At 42.5% G+C, this 21,058-nt stretch overlaps 3 protein-coding genes across 10 annotated transcripts; 2 read left to right on the top strand and 1 right to left on the bottom strand.

Moving 5' to 3' along the window:
• Positions 1–1,362: 1,362 nt before the first annotated feature.
• On the top strand, positions 1,363–9,186 carry sp1 (sp1 transcription factor). 3 transcript variants are annotated; one of them, XM_012827512.3, is made up of 6 exons: positions 1,363–1,691; positions 2,623–2,702; positions 3,419–4,745; positions 6,066–6,210; positions 6,391–6,584; positions 6,788–9,186. In XM_012827512.3, exons 1-6 carry the CDS (start codon positions 1,682–1,684, stop codon positions 7,084–7,086), a joined length of 2,055 nt encoding a protein of 684 aa, XP_012682966.2. In that variant the 5' UTR covers positions 1,363–1,681; the 3' UTR covers positions 7,087–9,186. The 3 variants fall into 3 exon arrangements, with proteins under 3 accessions (XP_012682966.2, XP_042563690.1, XP_012682973.2); XM_012827519.3 differs by having other exon boundaries at positions 1,364–1,691; positions 6,394–6,584; XM_042707756.1 differs by lacking the exon at positions 2,623–2,702 and having other exon boundaries at positions 6,394–6,584.
• A 706-nt stretch (positions 9,187–9,892) lies between these two features.
• LOC105900412 (cell division cycle-associated protein 7-like) lies at positions 9,893–13,952 on the bottom strand. The gene is made up of 9 exons (XM_012827722.3): positions 13,871–13,952; positions 13,653–13,778; positions 12,322–12,687; positions 12,106–12,189; positions 11,831–11,983; positions 11,422–11,565; positions 11,198–11,347; positions 10,285–10,421; positions 9,893–10,123 (listed from the first exon to the last, which is right to left on the bottom strand). The coding sequence occupies exons 1-9, from the start codon at positions 13,877–13,879 to the stop codon at positions 10,078–10,080; spliced, it is 1,215 nt and encodes a 404-aa protein (XP_012683176.2). The 5' UTR covers positions 13,880–13,952; the 3' UTR covers positions 9,893–10,077.
• A 42-nt stretch (positions 13,953–13,994) lies between these two features.
• Positions 13,995–20,966, top strand: LOC105900022 (anti-Muellerian hormone type-2 receptor). Of its 6 annotated transcripts, none has more exons than XM_031567287.2 (11): positions 13,995–14,300; positions 14,706–14,756; positions 15,090–15,257; positions 15,730–15,831; positions 16,902–17,002; positions 17,166–17,384; positions 17,668–17,782; positions 18,042–18,199; positions 18,472–18,628; positions 18,934–19,070; positions 19,197–20,966. In XM_031567287.2, the coding sequence occupies exons 1-11, from the start codon at positions 14,270–14,272 to the stop codon at positions 19,317–19,319; spliced, it is 1,362 nt and encodes a 453-aa protein (XP_031423147.1). In that variant the 5' UTR covers positions 13,995–14,269; the 3' UTR covers positions 19,320–20,966. The 6 variants fall into 6 exon arrangements, with proteins under 6 accessions (XP_031423147.1, XP_031423146.1, XP_031423144.1 ...); XM_031567286.2 differs by having other exon boundaries at positions 13,996–14,300; positions 14,706–14,900; positions 15,799–15,831; XM_031567284.2 differs by having other exon boundaries at positions 13,996–14,300; positions 14,706–14,900; positions 15,790–15,831.
• Positions 20,967–21,058: the final 92 nt, after the last annotated feature.

Genomic DNA, 21,058 nt, shown 5'->3' with positions numbered 1-21,058 from the left:
AGGAGGGTGACAGATTAGCCAAAATAAATCATCTGGTTTAGGTTTTCAGGTCTCACTTTATATTCATGTGAATACTGTCATGTGCAGAGCAGAATTATTATAGTTTTAAAATTAGTTTTTATTTGTATTAAATCTTTCAGCTTGGTTTTTCACTTTTGTTTATTTTTTTGTTTGTTTTAGTGTTAGTTAACAGAACAGGACAAAGCGGTATAGTAACCACAGTGCAAATCGAGGGTGGAAACAAAAACAATTTTACCTGCAGTTTTATTTTAGTTCGTGTTGCATTGTTCATTGTAGTTTTAATTTTTATTTCAGTTAGTGGAATTATTTTTTCACTGCTTTAGTTGTAGTCAATTGTAATAACTCTGGTGCAGAGTGCACCTTAATATATTTTTTTGCTGCTTTGTTTTCTCTCCATGGAGATTTGTCATGCTTTTGCTCTGTATTCTGGTGCCTTTGCACTACAGAAGCAGCAATGTGGTCTTGTGAGCCATGCAGCATGCGTGGTCAAGAGGAGGGCTGCGGGAGAGGTGGGTGTGCATGAGGCTCTAGAACTCCACCCTTACTGGGCAGTGGCCTTCACTGTTTACACGCAAACGGCATGTGCTCCTCGGGCACCCCCTTCTCTGTTCTCACACACACACTAAAATTCTGTCCCCACCCAGCCCCCCACCCCTTTCTTAGGCAGTTACGGCCCAGCAGCCCTCCCACCCCCGGTGTTTGTCAGGCCCTCTACCAGCCCCCAAGACCATTGGGAGTGGCCAGTACACATTCTCGGCCCTGGTCTGAATGTGACTGCTCTGTCATCCTCCTCTTTTCACAGCTGTTAGTTCTTCACATTTAACTGAGAGGAAAAGAAAAAATACAGACACACAAGTGCAGCAGGTAAACATTATACTCTTTAAGAAGGTTCATCCAGGGTGGTGCAGTCTTCAGTGTAGATAGAAAGTTTTGTCTTGATTTTTACGTCAACTCAATTTACTACACAATGACAATATACTTATATTGTATTAAATGGAATATGTTTACAAATAATACCTCTGCCCACTTTCCATAATCACTCAGCAACAGACATACAAACAGGAGGAATGTCTTGGCGAGATCCTGGTTACCTACCAGGATTTTCGCAATAAAATAAAACCCAAAGAGTAATTTTAATTCTTCTTACATTAGCCTACTATTTGAACTAGCAATTCACAACAGTTCAGTTTCATCACTCTATGTAACATTTAGAACCTACTATGCCCTGCTACATTCGGGTGAATTCATCAATGGCGCCATTTGCGCCAAAAAATCCCTCCCTCCGACGTCACACTAGTCAAACATACGCAGCACAACCTACTTTTAGCTGACCCCACCCAAATATCCGCCTCTGAATCTGGCTGCCATTGGGTGTTTCATGCGCCTTGACACAAATGTACAATGCTTACTGGACTGCATGTAGTATTGTTCACGCCCAACATTCCATATCACTTCGAGGTGAAACTTTAACAGAACGTACTTAAGAAAAGAATCTCCTACAAGAGATTTCTATTGGCTCAAAACTAAACTATTGGCATTTCTATTGGAGAACTAAGTTTTCCTTCTCTCCTTCGCCGTACCGCCGTCAAGTTCGGTTGCGTGGTTTGCAAGTTGATGTCAGTCTAGAAGAAGCCCGAGAAACTCCTCACGTCTCAGAACTATGACTGGTGGTGAGTGAATTTTTTTTTTTTAAGTTTACCAGCTTCTGTGCAACAACATTTGGCTTTTATATTGGCATTGATGTGCTTGTGGATTATGCGTATATAACCCGGACGTGAGTATAGATGTAGACTTAATCCCAAATAGTTAGCTTTTTAAGCTATAACGCTAACTTGGTGAAGTTAATGGTTTAACAACGAAATGAGTAGCTATTTCCTTTAGCTTGTAGCTAACTAGCTACTTTAACCAACAGATAACTAAGTTTCCCATATTACGGAATGGTGTGTGTGATACTGTAACCTTAACTTTAGACTGCGACGTGCTGACAAACAACTTTTCTGTGTTAAGCTATACGGTCAGAAGTAGTTGTTGGAGTAGTAACAGTTGACATGGAGAGCTGGTTTATCAGCTAACGTTAGGTATGGTTAGCAAACTGTTCAATGACCAGGTAGCAAACCTAAGATAGTCAGTCACTTTAAGATGGTTAATTTATAGCTAGAATCATTTAACGGTCGAGTGAAATGTCGTGACATTGGGTAGGTAACTTAAGCAACATGTATTTGCCTGACTGAACCCAGTAAGTTGGGTTAAAAGCCACGGGAAACTACAAGCAACAGGATTCAGTGACATTCTTGGCTCGTGTCAGCTTTGGTAGCAAGCTATGCTAGGATACATAGCTAGCCTTAGCAATCTGTTGAGAGCCATCTAGGCAGATTGATGGACCAAGATATTTTGCCAGCAAAATTAGCGGGCTAGCTACGTTAATCAACGTGTTCCATAATTAGTGATTAGAGTAAATGTTTTCACTTCCGCGTTGTGTAAAAATGAACCAACTGTGTGTTAATGTCTGACAATGCTTGTTAGTCACGCTGAAGTTTGACAAAAGTATTTTCGAAGGGATCCTTTTTTACAACTAGCTAGCTAAGTTACGTTTTCACGCAGAGCAACAACAAGATGAAATGGCCGCGCTGGTGGAAAGTGACGGAGGCTTCCTTCAAAAGCGAAACAGAAATACCGAACAGGTAAGTTCGGTAGCACTTTAAACTAACTTTTTAGATGATCTTAAAGTGCGTTAGCTAACGTTATAAGTGATTCAAATGATTTTTCGATGTGGTGGCGGCAAATCATGCTGAAATAAATACAACTGAGTCGGCTAGGCAGCTAGATTTGAAAGCTTTTGAAGTGGTGTGACGGACGGCATTTGTTGTCGGTTTTGCTAGCGCACATGTCTTTGGGTGGGAGGTAGGACGGCGGTGGAGGTAAAAGAGGCTACGCGGGGTGTTCCTGTCAAGCCCCGCACTTTGAATTCGGGCTGCGCGGCCCATTCTAGCTGCCCACGGAGGGGTGGCTACATGCGCCTGAGCGAGTTTATAGGGTAGAAGAATGGGTGGGAGGGAAATGGGTGGGGTGGGGGAGGGTATGCGTGGCTAGGCGCTGGAGCTTGGGAGGACAGAAAGAATCTGCGATCCCACCCATATCCAAATAGCCTGGTTCCCTCCTTTCCCTCCCTCCCCTTCCCTCCTCTCATTCCCACAAGTATTCCAACAGAAAAGACAGTGGTATCAGAGCTGCGACTGAGTAATCTCTGTACTAATGAAATACAATAATTTGTAAAACATTTTCTTTGTGTTGTCTCTTACTTTACACAAACAGTTGACAGAGCAACTGCTGAAAGCCATAGGTGTATTAAACTTAGTGTAACAACCAATAACCACGTTTCTTTTTTCTAATTCGACAGGACTCCCAGCAGCCATCTCCCCTCGCTCTGTTAGCAGCTACCTGCAGTCGCATGGATGAGAATGATGCCACATCTGATCAGCAAAACCAGCAGCAAAGTCAGCAGCTAGACCTCAGCCACTCTCAGATCACACACACTGCCAACGGCTGGCAAGTCATCTCAGCCGGTGCTACGTCCACTGCCAATCCCAACACCAGCACCTCTCTGGTCATGGCTGAGGATCAGAAGCACAGGCTGGTGGTGTCCTCGGCAGCAGGGGTACATCACCAGCCCCAGCAGCAGTATGTAATGGCCAACAATATGCAGGGCCAACAAGTGCTTACAACCCTCTCTGGTGTGATGCCCAATATCCAGTACCAGGTCATACCCCAATTCCAGACTGTGGATGGGCAGCAGCTGCAGCTTGCCCAAACCCAGCAGGACTCTTCATTACTGGGGGGTGGCCAGTTTCAGCTTGTGTCCTCCCCCAATGGTGGTCAGCAGCTCATTGCAGCCACCAACAGGTCTGGGGCTGCAGGTAACATCCTGACTGTTCCGGGCCTAATTCAGCAAGGCATATCCCTCCAGAACCTGGGCCTGGGCAATGCCATGCTGCCCAACCAGACACAGTTCCTGGCGAATATGCCGGTGTCGCTCAATGGCAATATTACCCTCCTGCCAGTGAGCACTGGAGTGCCCACTACAGATGCAGGGAACAACCAGCAGCTGATGCAGCAGCAGCCCACAGCAGTGTCCTCAAATTACTATACCAGCGCCATCACCACCGCCTCCAGCCAGCCTGTCACCTCATATGGGATATCAACGCAGGCTCAGAGCACCAACACAGTAGTCACCGGAACCTTCCAGAATGCAACAGGGGGTATACCCATCCAGCCTGATAACAGAGATGGGCAGCAGCAGCAGCAACAACAACAGCAACAGATCCTCATCCAACCACAGCAGATCCTTCAGGGCGCCCAGACGCTCCAATCCATCCAGCAAGGCACGGTGACTACAGCAGGGGGCCAGGTGTTTGCCACACCGACCATCTCTCAGGACGCCCTCCAAAACCTGCAGATCCAGACCATCCCCAACAGCGGGCCCATCCTGCTGCGCACGGTAGGGGCCAACGGCCAGGTCAGCTGGCAGACCATTCAGCTCCAGAACCCAGGAGGGGCTCAGATCACGCTGGCTCCCATGCAGTCCATCCCACAGCTCGCACAGACACAGACTGGAGGCACGGTGCAGCTCCAGGGCCTGCAGACCATCAACCTGAACCCGCTGGGCAACGCCGGGCTGCAGATGCACCATCTGCAAGGGGTGCCTATTGCCATCGCCAACCCAGCAGGTCAGTCGGGGAAGGGGAGAGGAGGAGTAGTTAATAATTGAGTTTGTTTTTTTGGCTTCACCACTTCAACTCACCCAGTTAGTCATTAGTCACTGGAAAGTCTGGTCACTTCACATCCTACAGTTTGTTGATGTCCTCTTACCTTCCAAATTATTTCCAGCACATGCACTATCTATTTTGAAAGTCAAAGGATATTTTGTGTTTGTGTTAACAGTCATGGTCAAAAACATAATTTTTTTTCTGCTGCTTCATTTCAATATTCAGTAGGCTTAGTAATTTAACATTTCAACAGCCAAAATGATTCTTATCTTTAAATATTTCAAACGTCTCTAACATAATGAATACCAGATTCATGTGGTAATCACATGAATCACTGACATCACATATATGCTGCGTGAAACTGTCAAAGTTACTAGATAATCTGGAGTTATTGTTCATCTGTAGATATGCTGTTATACCCACTTCTGTACTAACTTTCTTCATATTGCTCGTTATGAAATATACGCTACATGTGGTTAATTTAGCAATGACGGGGAGTTAAACTTCTCTAATTGCAGTCTGTAGAAAAGCAAGGAAGTTACTTCCTGTTTGGTGTTGCCTTACTGGTTTGTCTAGTTCAAATGGGTTTGTTTGTGCAAGTGTCAGCATGACACTGTGTTTCCCTAAGGGGGAGAGAGAGAGAGAGAGAGAGAGAGTAAGTGAGTATGTGTCCCTTGGCCATGACCAATTGTGAATGATTTTTACTTCTTTTCCGTAAGAAAGTGTAACTCCCCCAGCCCTACGCACCCGTTCAGAAAAGAGCTTATCAGGGAAGGCCTGTCCCCAGTCCGTCTCCACGGCTAGAGTGGAGGCGGGGTGAGGGGTGTGTCCACGTCTGCACTGTGCCACCCATGCTTATCTGTTTGGTGTCCTACTTGAAAACAACTAAAGGATGGCCGGGTAGTTAGACTGATTAGACTGCAATGATGCGTGTTCATGGGGGGGGGACGTCACAGATTTCCTTCCTGTACTGTTCTTGGGAAAGGAAGCCAATTCCAGTGAGCGTTCTTTTGGCCTTTTACTTTGACTCAGCCTGTTGGTGTTTACACACCAGAGGCGTCTTTTCCTATGGTGGTGAAATTCCAGTACATCTTTTTTTCTTAACTTGCCTGTGACCATATTGTGGTGTGAAGAGTTTGAACAAATCATCTTAAAACCAGTGGAAGTCTACTTGCCTTGATGCGTTCTTGATTTTTGAAGATTCTTTTGGGTTGAATCTATGGTCATGAGTGCTCTAAGACTCCCATAAACACGGACCTGGTGTTCTCTTCTGTTGTGCAGGAGACCAGAGCATGCAAAATGCAACTGGCAACGACAGCATGGATGACGCAGCACTGGAAGAGGGCATGGAAACCAGCCCGACCCCCAACAGACGAACGCGCCGAGAAGCCTGCACCTGCCCCTACTGCAAGGATGGGGAGGGACGGTAAGGTTGTTTTTGGGATAATACCTTCCATCAGCAAAAATGGAAGAAAGAAAAATAAATACATGTACTTCATATCCCGTAGTTATGATAAGCCTCCGTTTTCCTTGTGTGAGTATCCATTTGTTTTGTCTGTCACTCACCCCTTTCAAATTTGATCTCCATGCTTTCTCTCTCCACCAGTAGAGACCCCACCAAGAAGAAGCAGCACATCTGCCACATCCCCGGCTGCAACAAGGTTTACGGCAAGACGTCCCACCTGCGCGCCCACCTGCGCTGGCACACAGGAGAGAGGCCGTTTGTCTGCTCCTGGTCCTTCTGTGGCAAGCGCTTTACCCGTTCGGATGAGCTTCAGCGACACAAGCGCACCCACACCGGTGAGTCTGAAAGTCACTTGAAGTGATGTAGCTGCACTTCTGTGCTTGGGTGGAGGGCAATGCAAAATCTTTCAGATGGAGCACATTTTCAGTGGAGTGTTTGGCATAGACATATAGACAGTTTTCATACATTTGTTGCCCAGATCCCTTCTGTTCCCTGCTGTTAACCTCTTCCTCTGTTCCTATGCATCGCTCCTTTGCAGGCGAGAAGAAGTTCTCCTGTCCAGAATGTCCCAAGCGCTTCATGCGCAGCGACCACCTATCCAAGCACATCAAGACCCACTTGAACAAGAAGGGCACGGCAGTGGCAGGCCAGCCCACTTCCGAATCTGCTTCCCCCGCCCCCATGGCCTCAGACAACAGCGCGCAACCTGAGGCGCCCACACTTATCACCATGGAGACTCTGTCGCCTGAGGGCATCGCCAGGCTAGCCAGCAGCGGCATTAACGTCATGCAGGTGACGGATATCCATTCACTGAACATGAACAGCAATGGCTACTGAGGGAGCGCAGGGGGCCGGGGCAGTGGACTGAATGGAGAAGCAAGAGGGACGTGTGGGAATTTAGAGCTCAGAAGGGAGGATGGAGGAATGGATGGGTGTGTGAGTGGGGGGAGGGGGATTAAGGTCAGGGACGATGTTTCGGAGTAGTAATAGGCACGGGTGTTTTGCAAGAACCATGCAATGAAACGGAAAAGGTCAGGAAGGGACAAACTAACCGAAGTGGTTAGGTTTGGCAAGAGACTGCAACACAAGTGGGCTTGCGTCATAAGGGAAAATGTTCCGCTGTAGCACAAAGTTCTGACTCGCTAGAACTCCAAACACTTTGTAACTGATGTTTGTGGGAGGTGTGGTGCCTTTAAAACACACACACCCACTACGCCAGCCTGTGGAGTTGGCAGCGCCCTCCCTTTCCTCTCAGGTTACACCTGCCGGCTCTGTCTGGGCGTGTCCCGCCTGGACCCGGCAGCCAGCCCCAAGTCCAGCGCGTCTCTTGAACCTCCCCCCAACACTGCAGCACTGCTAAGGCTTGTTTCTGAGCAGTCCAGTTTGACCACTCGCACTGGAAGGCCAGTTTATGCACCATACAGAAGGAGAATTAGGTCACTAGTGACTTCAGAAACCCCCTCCCAGGAGCACTAATCTACGCAGGGTGGAAGGACACTAAAATCCTTGTGGTGGTCATATGTATGTTTTCTTTCTTTTTTTTTTTTTTTTTTACATGAATGATAGGTACACTCACAAGCCATCATGCTTTGATAACTTATCATAGCAAAAACAAACTTTTTTTTTAGTGTTTTTGTACATAAATTATATTTTTTCTAAACTCTGAAAACTACAAATTACCATAGGAAGGATCAGCTTGTATGATCACCTGAAATTGCCTTTTGTTGTGTGTTGTCTGTCTCATACAATCAGATCTTAACCTTAATTATTATCATTTTTATATAAATGTAGTTTTTTCTTTCTGAGAGTACATTTGTAAGTTAAACTCAGAGTGTTCTAAATAGAACTATGTATTGCATTCAGTACAGTCCAGATCTGCCTAACTTTACTTTGTTATAATTGAGAACCTCCTAATGTGTTCCCTTTTCTGTGGTAAAATGTGTTCTTATCGGAGTGTTTTCCTAACATTTCTCTTTACTCAAATCACAAGAATCAAAAGAACATTTGTTTTTTAAACAAAGTCTGTTTCAGATTTAATCCAAACCAAAGGTCCGCTTTCTATCAGGTGGTAAATTGATTCTCAGGGGCAGGAATTTGAACATCAGGACTTTGCTTAATTTTCAAAGAAAACCACGGCAGTGTCTGTTGTCCAGAGTTTTGTTGAACCCAAAATCAGCCTGGCCTCAAGTGTGGCTTCCTGCTTTAAGTCAGTCATCTTTGGTTCGTATATCAAACAGCTGCTCCTTCGTGTTTCAGATGCCCTCACCCAGATATAGAATGCACTATCATGGAGTAGAACAATAGTAACAATTCGCTGAAACATAATTCTGTATCTGTTCTGAATGTGAGCAATGTTACATCATCCATGACTCTGCCCCCATTTTATATTTTTTTGCTTTTACATTTGTCTCACAGACAAGGATGGGCCTTTTGCTCAGTCTAAAATGCTGTCTTGCATTGTGTGTACTAAATCAACCTTTTCAACACCAGCAGTGAACAAAGACATTTTCCTATTGTGCTGATTCGTCCCTAAATCAGGGGGTAAGGAGGATGCAGCGTGGGAGTTTCTAAGCATCACATCAGTAGTTATGCAGTCAGTCAGGGCTTGGGAAATGTTTCAAGGGCTACTAAGGTTCACTGTAAGGAGAGGTATTTTTCTGTTGTCCATCTTCCCTCTTCATTTATTAGTACTTTTATTGGGTTGGTCTGTTTGGAGCTGGAATACACTATTCTTGGATAGTTTGTAAACAGTACAATCTGTGTTTTTGCAACAAGGGCAGGATTTGTTTTTTCCCCTCATTTGTATTTTCCCTCCCCCCCCCCCCAAAGGACAACCACGTGTATGAACCTTTTTTATGCAAGGGATTTGGTTTTGTACCTTGTGAATATTACTGCTACAAATGCCAATGTCTGGATTAAAATAATGAATTCCAAGGGCTTCATTTGTTTTTGTTAACATCCTTATGGCCTTGTCCAGTTTGTTTTGATATGCTTACCTCATCCTCTGTACACAATGAATAGAACTCAATGGGTTAAGTGCACGACTATAAGTGCATAATGTAAATGATATCTTTGATAGATACAACAGCAAGTTTGTATGCATACATGCCCCTAAAAACCCTCACACTGTGTTCCAGTATCACACATACTAAAGCATTTGTAGTTGCAGCATTATCAGTGTGACAAGTGTTCCAGGGGAATATACTGGAAAAATCCATGCAATTCATTTTTATGTTTACAGGAAATGGAACTAGAACACAGGAATGTTAGGACAACTCTAATATATGTTACAATTACATTGGTCGCAGGTGTAGACATTTTGCTTTGTTTTATGACTCCAAGGAAATAACCTCTCTTGCTGTCATTTTTCTTTTTAAGCATCTCTGATTTGTCCAACTGCATGAGGACCAAGACAGTCCCAGGGTCGGGTTGGAGTTATCTTTGCAACAGTACACAGTACCAAGGAGACCACTACATAGGATGGCTTAATTGGATGCAATTACCAGTAGCCCAACCAAAACACCAAGCATACACATCCCCACACAAATGTTTCTGGTCAAGCGAAGACTTTATGTTAATTGTTTTATTAAGAAATATCACAACAAGTTGTAAAATATATATGTGTGTGTGTGTGTGTGTGTGTGTGTGTGTGTGTGTGTGTGTGTGTGTGTGAGAAACGCCATTGCTGCTTAAAAACGTTGAACTATCTTCTGCCAACAAGAACATAGGTGACTAAAATTGGTTTATGATTACTTGTGGAGCAGTTCCCCACTGAAAAATGTGTAGCGAAAAAGGGCACCCTCTGGTGCTCAATGGCAGGTTCACTCCCTACACATCCTCCTCATCGACCCCAGCTTTTATTTTGTTGCGAAGGCTGCAATGAAAGAGAGCAATGTTAGCTAAATAGAAACCAACTGAGCTTTAAAATAACAAGTAATTGAATGCATTAAAAAAAAAAGAAAAAAAAGTTAGTTAGAAAACTAACAATTATATATATATATATATATAAAAAAAGTCACAAGTGTGGAAACACACCTGGTGAGATAGGAGTGAACATCGGAGAAGCCATGGTACTGTGCCAATGGTAACAAAATGCCTGTCGGGCAGCGCCCATCTCGCAGACGGCAGAAGCTGCAGTTACATATGCCACGACACGGTGGACACTTCCATTCCTGCATAAACAAAGACACACAAGATCAGACTAACAAAGTAGAACTATCCATATGCCTTCAAATGTCAAATTAAATTGTTTGAGTTCAGACGTGCCTAGCATCTCAGCACCTCAAAGATAAACCATGAGTGTATTATGTTACCATTAACTAGTATGGAGATAAATGTTATTGGTCTATTCTGATTCATAGATGTTCACCGTTGTTGTCATTACCAGAAGAAAACTGGCATTTGAATTAAAATTAAATAATGAAAGGGACAACATAAAATAGAATTTATAAACCATAATTATGGCGCTTCAGATGTATCCTCTGGAATAAATAACTGAGCCTGGTGTTATATTTCACTGTTGAAAGAATTAACCTTGAATGGAAAAAACACTAACTGAAGCTGCTCAATGCCAAAATACTTGGTATGACAAAAGGCCTGTGGCCATGAACGGTGTATGCTTGGGGGAGTTCCAGACTGATGAAAAGGGCATTATAATGACGAGGCCATTCAGATAGAATCAGGCTGATTACGAAAACGGAAAGTTTGAGGATGTAGCGGAATCTCCAAGATCTACCTAAATTTCCCTCGGGATTAATAAAGTATCCATCTATCTATACATCTAAATCCACCCAGGCGGACATAGACCAAATAAAACATTTTTTACTGTAGAAAATATTTCACTGGTGGACTAACATAAGACCCGAGTGGTTCTGAGATTTTACTCAAGGCCAAACGTTTTTGAACCAAAGCGTTGGACACACACACACACACACACACACACACACACCGGATCAATCAGAGCAGCACGAACGTCCTCTCCATAGCGGTTACGAAGACATGGGCCACAGAACTGCCCCATGATTCCACGGCAGTCCTCACCGCGACAATACGTCTTTGTGTCCAACGTCTTCTGTCGGCACTGGTGACACGTGCTACCCTATAGAGAGGAGGAAAGGAAAGCTTGACACATGTTTCATCTTACTCAGCAACCATTCATCGGTGGGAACTCACTGTGACACGATTATAGATCTTCTCGGTCATGGTGGTCGCCACAAGCTCAATCTCGTCTTCAGTAATCTCCTCCACGGGACGAATGTCACGAGGTTTGCCCTGGTTGGGTCGTGGGGCAGCTCGAGGGCGTGGGGCACTCCGCACCTAAAACAAGACCATGGCCTAAAGAATCTGCAGCCTTCCAACAGTCCCGACATTTCACACATCACACGCAACATTCACGCAATGAAGTAAAGTAGCTCAATACATCTATTGCAAGGTGATAACTTTATGACCTAGGACATATGCATAAATGTGTGTTGGTTTACAAAAGCCTCAGGTAGGTGAGTGGCTTTACAATAATTCTAAGCAGAAATCATTTTTCAGCACTGTAACTGAAATGCATGTAGTGTTTGGATTCTATAATAACCTTGATTAGTTCCTCCTCCAGACTCAGCTCCAGGTGCTCTTGAGCATCAGACTGATCCGCGCCTCCGCCCATAGAGCGAGTCTGCCTGCGGGAGGTGCGCTCTGGGTTCCGCCGCTGCGATTCCGCCCCAGCCGTGGCGGAGCGAGGAGCACGCTGCAGTCAGGATCAAGGTTACGGTAGGGTTATTAACATCCTCTCAGGGGAAAGATATAACCATCAGCAGCAGCTCGAACTGCCTATATACACACTCCTCTTCCTATATACACCATACTTACAGAATGGGGTTCCTTCTTGCGGCTTTGTTTAGCATTCAGAAGCTGTCCAGGCATCTTTTGCAAATCTGCCATCAGTTGGGCCAACTATGAAGAACAAACTTCAATTCACACCTTGTGCACAACTTAACAACTGTAAAATGGAACTACATGCTACAGTCTGATATGCCACCTTCATCCTGCAATTCCACCTTTGGCCCAAGTGATCATTGTGATTACCATGGCTTTGTTTGCTTTGATGTTAATATCCCTTTTCTCCAGGAAAGAGGCCTCAGACTCTGAATCAGATGAATGGGGAGACTTCGACTGCTGGACTACAGGCTTCTCCTCCACCTCGAATTTGACGCTCTTTTTTTGGTTTTTCATGGGCTTGACCCCACGCCTTCCCCTTTTCTCTGCCTCCATGTCTTCCTCCTCCTCCTCTTCCTCCTCCTCCTCCTCCTCCTCCTCCTCCTCCTTATCCTCCACATCATGATGGGAAAGAGGGGCTGCACGTGGGCGTAAGGCAACTCTCAGGGTGAAACGCTGACCAGAGGGTTTCTTGGGAGTGAACCTCTTGCAGTCTGCATCCTCACCGTCAGAGCTCTGGAGAAGAGATGCACACTGTTCTGCATGCTTCTACAATAAAGGCTACATTTTCAGTTCTCTCTCTCACACTATATCAATTGTACTACAAGTGCATCAGCTACAGGCAGCAAATGGAACTGCAACAACAGTAACCTTAAACCCATCCATCCAATGTCTGCCAGTGGACAGGTATACAAAGAACTGCAACAATCAATGCAATACCTACCAGGGCAAGGATGAGCCCTGCACTTTGCCCACAATTTGATTTGGAAACTGTACTCTTGTCCAATTCATGAGGTCATGCATCCATACTCCAATGCAAATGGAAATACGAACCTGCTATATATTTCCATCTCTTCATCATATATAATCATGATATAGCACATAGCAAACATTGATTAACATTACGTTAGAAGTTGCATTTTTATTCTTGTCAGTTGACAGGAGACTGAATCGCCTAACCCAGGGAGGTCCAAAGTCTGGCCTATGGGAAAATGCTGTTCCAAATGTTGTTGCCGTTTCCATTTTAATGTTTCATAATTCATTAAAACTGCACAGTGCATTTTGAATGTTACCGAATCATTGCAACAAGATGTGCAGGCAAGGCCTGCCATGTTATTGATGACAGCTAATTTAATTCACGAGTTAATTAACACTTAAGATAAAAGGTTATAGAATGCACATGTACAATTAAAAACAAGGAACTGGCCCTCAAGTATTTTAAGATTTTAAGTAAACTCTAGTCTGGCCCTGTTAAAAAAAAGCTGGCACCCCTGGCCTAGCCGGAGACATTATAGCCTAGCCTTAGCTAAATCATCTCAGTATTGGCGGGCTAATGTTACTTGAGTAGAGCAGAGCAGTAGGGTTGACTGTGGTGATAGTTTGCCACGCCACAGACGCAGTTTGATTAGATAAGCACTTTATATTGATAACAAACGGCTCACTTTGCAACATTAACAATGACGACCAGAACAACGACTAACCTTGAGATCCCAAAGTTCACCAATTTCACTGTCTGAAAAGCCATAAAATGTTTGGTCGCTTTCAGATTCTTCAGCAAAAATATCGGCTATGCTCTTAGAGAGGGAAGACATTTCCAGAGGTTCTTCCTGCAAAGGAATAAATACATGTGAGATAACAGACAATGCAGGCCTAATGCCAAACTTCAGTCAAAAGTGAAATATAAATGCATGAGGCTTACATTCTCCATAGTGCCGTTCTATATTGGACTGCTCAGCAAAAGTGACGGGTTGGCGCACATGTTTATGAAGTCCCTTAATTGGACACATTGGGCACATTGGCCTATCAAAGAGTGAGAGAGTGTAGCCTATTTTGACCTGTTTTTGCTAACTGCATTTCTTTATGGTAAATGCATCTGCAAGCAGTCTGTGTCTTGGAACATTTTATCAGCATGTAGCCTATGGTCCAGCGGGCATGTGTGTTTTCTGACTATGCAGGTGCGTGGCTGGAGGAGTTATGGGTGGGAAACTCCGAGGTCATTCTCATCTCTTTGAACGCTGGTGGTTAAATTGCGAGTTTGAAATACTGAAGTATTCAGAACACTGTAAGCCTACCTCCCGGCTGGATTGTTCCCACGGCTATGCGTCCCTTGACATACACAGCCCTCTTTGGTGAGTGTATGTGTCTTAATTTCATCAGTATAAGTTCTCACAATGGTATGTTTTTTTAGTTGAATTGGTTTAACATTTCAAGCTCTTAAAAGTAGATTCTTTACGAATTGGCTTTGCCGTTGAGTGGCTGTGAATCCAAGTTCCTTTCAGAATGAAAAAAGAGTAAACCTGAAAAAGGTGTTCTGTTGTGTGTTTAAACACTGACATACTTTAAATACTATTTTTGTGTTAAAATAACGAAGGATATCTACTTAAATATTACATAGGCTACTAAATAAATAACATTAACCCAACTATGAACCCCACCTGCTACCACAGTTGACTACAGACTATTCCTTATTATTCATACAGACCAGAAGGACACTTACAACATGTTTTATAGTACTCCTGTGTGTTGGTTCATAGGATCAGTCATTGCTGGTTCCCCAGTACCAAATGAGATGCAGCAGAGGAGATGTGAGTTTCTTGCCAGTTCCAGAAATATAGACAAGGCCTTGCAGTCTGGAAATGTAAATGGGACCGTACAATACTGTGCAAAACCACAATGCTGTATGGGCTTCTTCAAGCTGGTTGATGGTCATTTCAGACCTGATCTGCTAGGTACGGGATAGTCTTCTTACAGGCTATAGGCCTACCTGTATTGTGTCAGTAAATAACTTAAATAAATAATCAGGTTCATTTTGTGTTGTTTTCCAAGAAATAACAAAAAACAGGAACACAAAACAAGGAATAATTGTTTAAATAATGTTGCTGAACAATTTTGTTAGATTGTGTTTTTCTGAGTTACAGGTTGCAGCCTGGTGGAAACACCCTGTCCTGAGACTACATGTTCTGCGTCTACACTTCTTAACAACTACACAAAATGTCTATGCAGCTCAGACTTCTGCAACATCAACATTACTTGGAGTCCAGGAACAGAACAGCCACAGCAGTCCAATCCTCAGGATAGCAGCCAAGGTCTTTATTCCTTCATTAAATGATCTATCATAAAATTATAGTTTAGGCAGACATTTACCCAACTTAATTGTAATTATCAACACCTATGAAACTGTTATATATTTTTCATAGAAAATAGCACTCAATAGAAGCCCTGCACTATTTGAAGAATAGCTAAAAGATAAACAGGTATGCACTCTTTGAAGAATAGCTATAAGATGACTTGCCTTTCATCTTTTGAGATTACTTTGTCTATCTAATCCACCACTTCTACATCTCCCTCCTATTCTCCTGTTTACGTTTGTTTCCCAGCCTGGGCTACATGGCCAAACATAGAGTATCTGCTTTGGCTGCTGTTCAGATGAACACATTCTCATTTTTGAATTTTCTGTTCTTGTGAACTTGAATGATAGAAAAAGTGGAAATCAGAATATCCTCAAAATGTCATGTTGGTTCTATATGCCCTTTCTGACCCTGTTTTACCTGTCTACAGTTGCATTTAATGACATTGCAATCATCCTCTTCATTGGCATCTTGATGATATTGATATCAGTTTTTATAGGACACAAATTGAGACCTCATCTCAGTCACAGTGGTAAGATATATTATGTATTCCGAAAATGTATGTGTTTATTTAGGGCAACTTGATATTAAGCATTTGATCAACAAAGTAATATGTAAAACATTCATACACAACATGTAATTCTCCTGTCCACTCTCCCTCGCTGTGTGTGGACTAAAGAATACACTATCTTTTTTAGAAAAATGGTAAATTAGGATACACAGTGATATCAAATAATCTGTGGAGGAGCCATTCAGTCTCTAGATCACCAAGTATCTATCCAACCCTAGATTTCCCTGAAATGGTGCGCACATTTATAGCACCAGCAATGGAACACCATGGTATTGCATATAGACTTGAATTAAGTGTCCTTTCATTGTTCTCACCCTTTAGTCTGCTGATGTGAAGCCAGGTGCTTTTGTGTTCTCTGTCTTCCTCCTTTATGGACTGACCTTGGCATGGCTTGGAATGCTGTCACTCCCACTGCCTCCTCCTCCTCTTCTCTACGCCTTCTCTCTCCACTCCCACGCATGTCTGTTTTTTGCAACCGTGTTAGTCATTCACGAAAAACCTGCAATCTGGGTCTAATCTTGGCAGGATTATTTGCCATTCAGAAATGTTCATTATATTTTATTAGCTATTCAGATGGTTCAGAGTGGGGGACTGATTTCAGAGTCAATGTTCAGAGACTACATTTTTAACAAAAATATTTTCATTACGTTCTGCACATAATTTACCATTTGCATGCAATTAACACAATTTCCTGCATATTCAGACTTTTTCAAACATAACATGCATGCAGTTGTGACACTGGCTCTTCCACTCAGTTGTAGGCATATGTCTCACCTGCAATAATGTCTAATTTTCTATAAAAACTATATTTTTCCCTTGGATATTTTCCTTCTGCAGGCTTGATCTGGCCTATTGTCTGTAATGACTCTTCTTTAGTAAATTAAATGGTGATAACAGTTTATCATATTCCAGCCCTCGCATTTGTCAGTCCTGATCCATCCCCCTACTCTTTTCATTTCATCTGGGAAAATTAAGGGAACAAAGAAATCTGAATTGTATGTGTTCACAACGTTCTTTTCTTCATGTTAAAGATGAGAGGGCAGCTTCTTCAACTGAAGGACTGACATCTCATTGTTCCTGTTCTAGTTCAGCAATATCAGACATTGACATGGCAAACATGAAGTTAGAAAAGGTAGGCTTCCTATTAATCACACTGAGTAGTTAGTCATAAGATAATGTATACATTAAGCATTGTGTTTACAGAATACAGATTGATGTTTTTATAACAATGTCTGAGAATAATGTCAACAACCTCTACGTCTTCATTTATGTCTTTTATTTTATATACTTTGCAGTTTGTTGCTTGTGGGCGTTTTGGCCTTGTGTGGCAAGGTAGTTACCAGGGAAATGTGGTCGCCTTAAAACATTTCCGTTTTAAAAACCATCATGAATTCACCCGAGAGAGAGCAGTATATGCGGTTCCCCTCATGGTGCATGCTGGGATTGTGCACTTCCTTGGTGCAGGGATAACAGTGAGTGGGGAACCCATGCTAGTAATGGAGTTTGCTTTACATGTAAGTTATTCAAATGTTTTTTTTTTTGCGACAAAAGCATTTACAGATTTCTGTGGCTTATTTCAGTATGTGTAACACATTACATTTGATTTGGTGGCATATATTGATTCTGTTGATTAGTAGATTCTGATATGCTTCATGAACCGTCTTAACAGTTCAAGTTGTTGAAGTAACTGAATTTGAGGAACAGTTTTACATCAATGGAATGTTTTGCATTGCTTATGAGAGATGCAATGTGTATGTGAGAAATGTACATTTTATAGTGTAATTACTTCATTTTCAGGGTTCACTAAATTCTTACTTATCTAAAACTATGATTACCTGGACGGATGCTGTGAGACTCTCAAAGTCTTTGGTGGAAGGACTAGTTTATCTTCATTCTGACTTGAACTCTAATGGTATGTGCTTAAGTCTGTGCCTGTGTGTATTTATTTATTTTTATTACTGGATTGGTTGTCTTTTTAATATGCTCAAAAAAGATTGATAATAGAGTTGTAAATAATAGAACTTGCTTAATATGAAATGACTGAATGCTGCATTGGCACAGCATTAAAGATAGTATTAAGTCTTCTGTTAGACTAAAGTAAGAAATTCAGACAGGGGAAGAACATAAAAAAAATGATGCTGTTGTTTCTGATCCCTTTTAACCTTTGGTAGGGATGCATAAACCACCACTGGCCCACAGAGACCTCAGCAGTAACAATGTGCTGGTCCGGGCTGATGGCACCTGTGCGCTGTGTGACTTTGGCTGTGCAACAATCCTATGCTCCTGTGGTGGCCCTGATCAGTGGCAGCACCAGTCTAGCACCTCTCGGGTGATGTATGGTTGCTGTTGACTTGTAATCTAGCTTGTTTGTTAGCTAGCTTGTTTCTTACTAACCATGCATACAGAAACCAATATTTAAATGCATATATAGTGCATGCTGTATACTGAAAAAGGGTTTGTAACACACACAACACACACACACACACACACACACAATGAGAGTACGCATGCACAGGCATAATGGCATAAAACTACTCATCACCTCTCTATGTGCCCCTTTGCTCTATATTTACTCTCTCTGCTTCCATTTATTCAATGTAGGAGCATGCTCCATTGGGGACACTGTGCTACATGCCTCCAGAGATCCTGGACAGGTCTGTGGACCTGAACAGCGCCCTCTGCCTGCTGCAGGGAGATGTGTATGCTTTGGGCCTGTTGCTTTGGGAGATGTGGATGCGCTGCATGGACCTGTTCCCTGGTATGCAGAGGCACTAGTACACACACACACACACACACACACACACACACACACACACACACACACACACACAGACTTTCCATAAGCATACGTTTTGAAAATTTTCTTCAAGTACTGTGTTTGCTTTGCCATTATTAACTGTGGTTTGATATAGTTTAACATTTTCATTACGAAACCAATAACAATATGTGTGTGTATTTTAAAATAATATATAGAGGAATGATCAGGAATGACAGGTTGTCACTAGTATCTATGTAGTCTTAAAAGCAGTGATTGGTCCCATTATCCACATGACCACTTTCCAGAACTACCAGTTCCGGAGCACCATTTGCCATATGAAACCGAACTAGGTGCTAAGCCTACTCTGGGGCAGTTGCTTGTCTTTGTATTTGAGAAGAGAGGGCGACCAGCAATACCATCAACATGGGCTACAGTTTCTCAGGTAGTCCACTCTTCACCTCCATTCATGTTTCTAAATTCCAACTCCAGTGCATCTTGATCTAGACACAAAGGAACTTTCTTATTATTACAGATGGAAGTCAAACTAATGCATTCTGATCTGTTGCAGACAAAGAAGAATACCTTGCAAGAACTTCTAGAGGAGTGCTGGGACCACGACCCTGAGGCTCGTCTGAATGCACACTGTGCTGCCAACAGAATAGCCTCCTTATGCACTGAATACTCCCTCTAGTGGGAATTGAATTTCTCAGGCACATCACTCCTATTCAAGAATAAGCTTGGTTTTTAAACTTGACCTCAATCTGCTGCATCAACAGCAAACTGTTTGCACCCATAGGCAACACTTGTAATGTCCCTGTTTGTATCTAGAACATAATGGGAGAGGGGTGGGGGGTTACATGTAGCCTTGTTGGTGGAAGCAGTTACAGTGTTTGGAATTTCAAAATGAGCAGTGTGGAAATGAAACCAGAACAGGGTCCAGGGAATGAAGGCAGCAGCAAAAAAAACAGAGGATTTTAATAAAAATGTTATTAAAAAGTGTCCTCTAAATGTGCCAAAGAAATAGATGATGTACAAAACAGGAAAAGCCAAATTCTTGAAAAAGATACAAAATTCTCAAGGCATCAGAACAAAGTATCAAAACTGCTGATTGGAGTGGTTAAATTAACAAACAGCACACAAACAGAAACATTATACACATACTGAAACCTATTTTAAATCAAAATAAATCTTGTCCAGACATTAAAATACTCAATATCTAGGTGAACGAAAGAAAATAAATTATACCCAATTGATACAGTGCAGTACAGTCACAAGGAGGTTAAAAATACATGTGGAAGTTGGGGATGGATCTTAAAAGAAAAGCCTATAGGCATAACCTTGAATGTATTAGTTTTCAAGTCCATAAATGTTGCCTATTATTGAACCTGTTACCCTTTAGTGAGAGACTGTCTTTACAGCTCATCAGCATTGACAGGTCTTTCGTATGCTTTTTAAAAAAACTTTTTGTTTTCTTTTTACAGTTTCAAAATGTAATTTTACTGTAGTCCTAGATAACCATTTATGGTTATTGTGCTGTGGTTGTTTATTTTAAGTTTACATATCCTGTGTGTCAGCTTGATGCCTGTTGTTGTTGTTCGCCTTCTCACTCCAGCGGAGCATAGACCATCGATAAAGAGCTTCCACCAAATTTGGTATCCACTTGTTCTCGATGTTTCAGTAATCTAGTAGTATCCACTGAGCGAGGGATTGGCCCACCCAACTTGATGCCAGTAGTCACTAACAATTGTTGCAACATTTACTAATATGACATTGAATTATGATGTAATATGTCTTTCTCTGATTTAACTTTATATTAACATTTCTAGGCATGTCAGTGTTTTTAGCAGGCTGTATTTCAGGTTGTTTTCAAATTGACATTAACAGTTTTCTGCTTGTGAAAGCCATTATGTATCAGAGGTAATACAGACTTATGAAAAAGGAATTTTCATGTGTTCAGGGATACACTACTGGGGTAGAAATTGGATTTACCATCGATAAACATATGGTTTCTGAATCACTGGTGATAACTGACCAAGTCATAGATTAATGTACTATTAAATATCAGGGAAAATTGCTCCAGCTTTCCATCGGTCACACCTCTTTTTCTGTGTCAAGTTGAACAACCACGGTGTAGCCATGGGGTGAAGCCCACAACAACAGTTGTGACGTGACTAATGGTATGTTCAAGATTCAAAATATTGGTTGTGTCAGAGCTTCCTGGTAAATAGGATTATTAACTTCAGTGCAGTACTGTAGGCGGGCAGTACTAGTTCTTAGCAGCATTGTATAATAAAATGTAAATGAAGGCATTGAATTTAAATAAACGCGGTTGGTTGCACCGAGCCTGAAAGTGTCTATTTGTTTCAATGGATATGTCTTACTCCGCCATGTATCTTCATTGGAGTTGGTGATACTAAATAAATAATAACG

The sequence above is a fragment of the Clupea harengus genome, chromosome 5 (assembly GCF_900700415.2).
Source record: "Clupea harengus chromosome 5, Ch_v2.0.2, whole genome shotgun sequence".
Taxonomy (NCBI): domain Eukaryota; kingdom Metazoa; phylum Chordata; class Actinopteri; order Clupeiformes; family Clupeidae; genus Clupea; species Clupea harengus.
This window is presented reverse-complemented; position numbering and strand designations above follow the sequence as displayed.

Bases quoted from the DNA above. Each gene is read 5' to 3' on its own strand.
- sp1 (XM_012827512.3), top strand. The intron at 4,746-6,065 runs GTCAGTCGGGGA...TCTGTTGTGCAG, and splicing joins TGCCATCGCCAACCCAGCAG to GAGACCAGAGCATGCAAAAT. The intron at 6,211-6,390 runs GTAAGGTTGTTT...TCTCTCCACCAG, and splicing joins TGCAAGGATGGGGAGGGACG to TAGAGACCCCACCAAGAAGA.
- LOC105900412 (XM_012827722.3), bottom strand. The intron at 12,190-12,321 runs GTAATCACAATG...TGTTCTTCATAG, and splicing joins TCAAAGCAAACAAAGCCATG to TTGGCCCAACTGATGGCAGA. The intron at 11,348-11,421 runs GTGAGTTCCCAC...TCCTCTCTATAG, and splicing joins AGATCTATAATCGTGTCACA to GGTAGCACGTGTCACCAGTG.
- LOC105900022 (XM_031567283.2), top strand. From the start codon at position 14,270: ATGCGTCCCTTGACATACACAGCCCTCTTTG. The intron at 14,301-14,705 runs GTGAGTGTATGT...GTTGGTTCATAG, and splicing joins GACATACACAGCCCTCTTTG to GATCAGTCATTGCTGGTTCC. The intron at 15,832-16,901 runs GTAAGATATATT...TTCATGTTAAAG, and splicing joins ACCTCATCTCAGTCACAGTG to ATGAGAGGGCAGCTTCTTCA.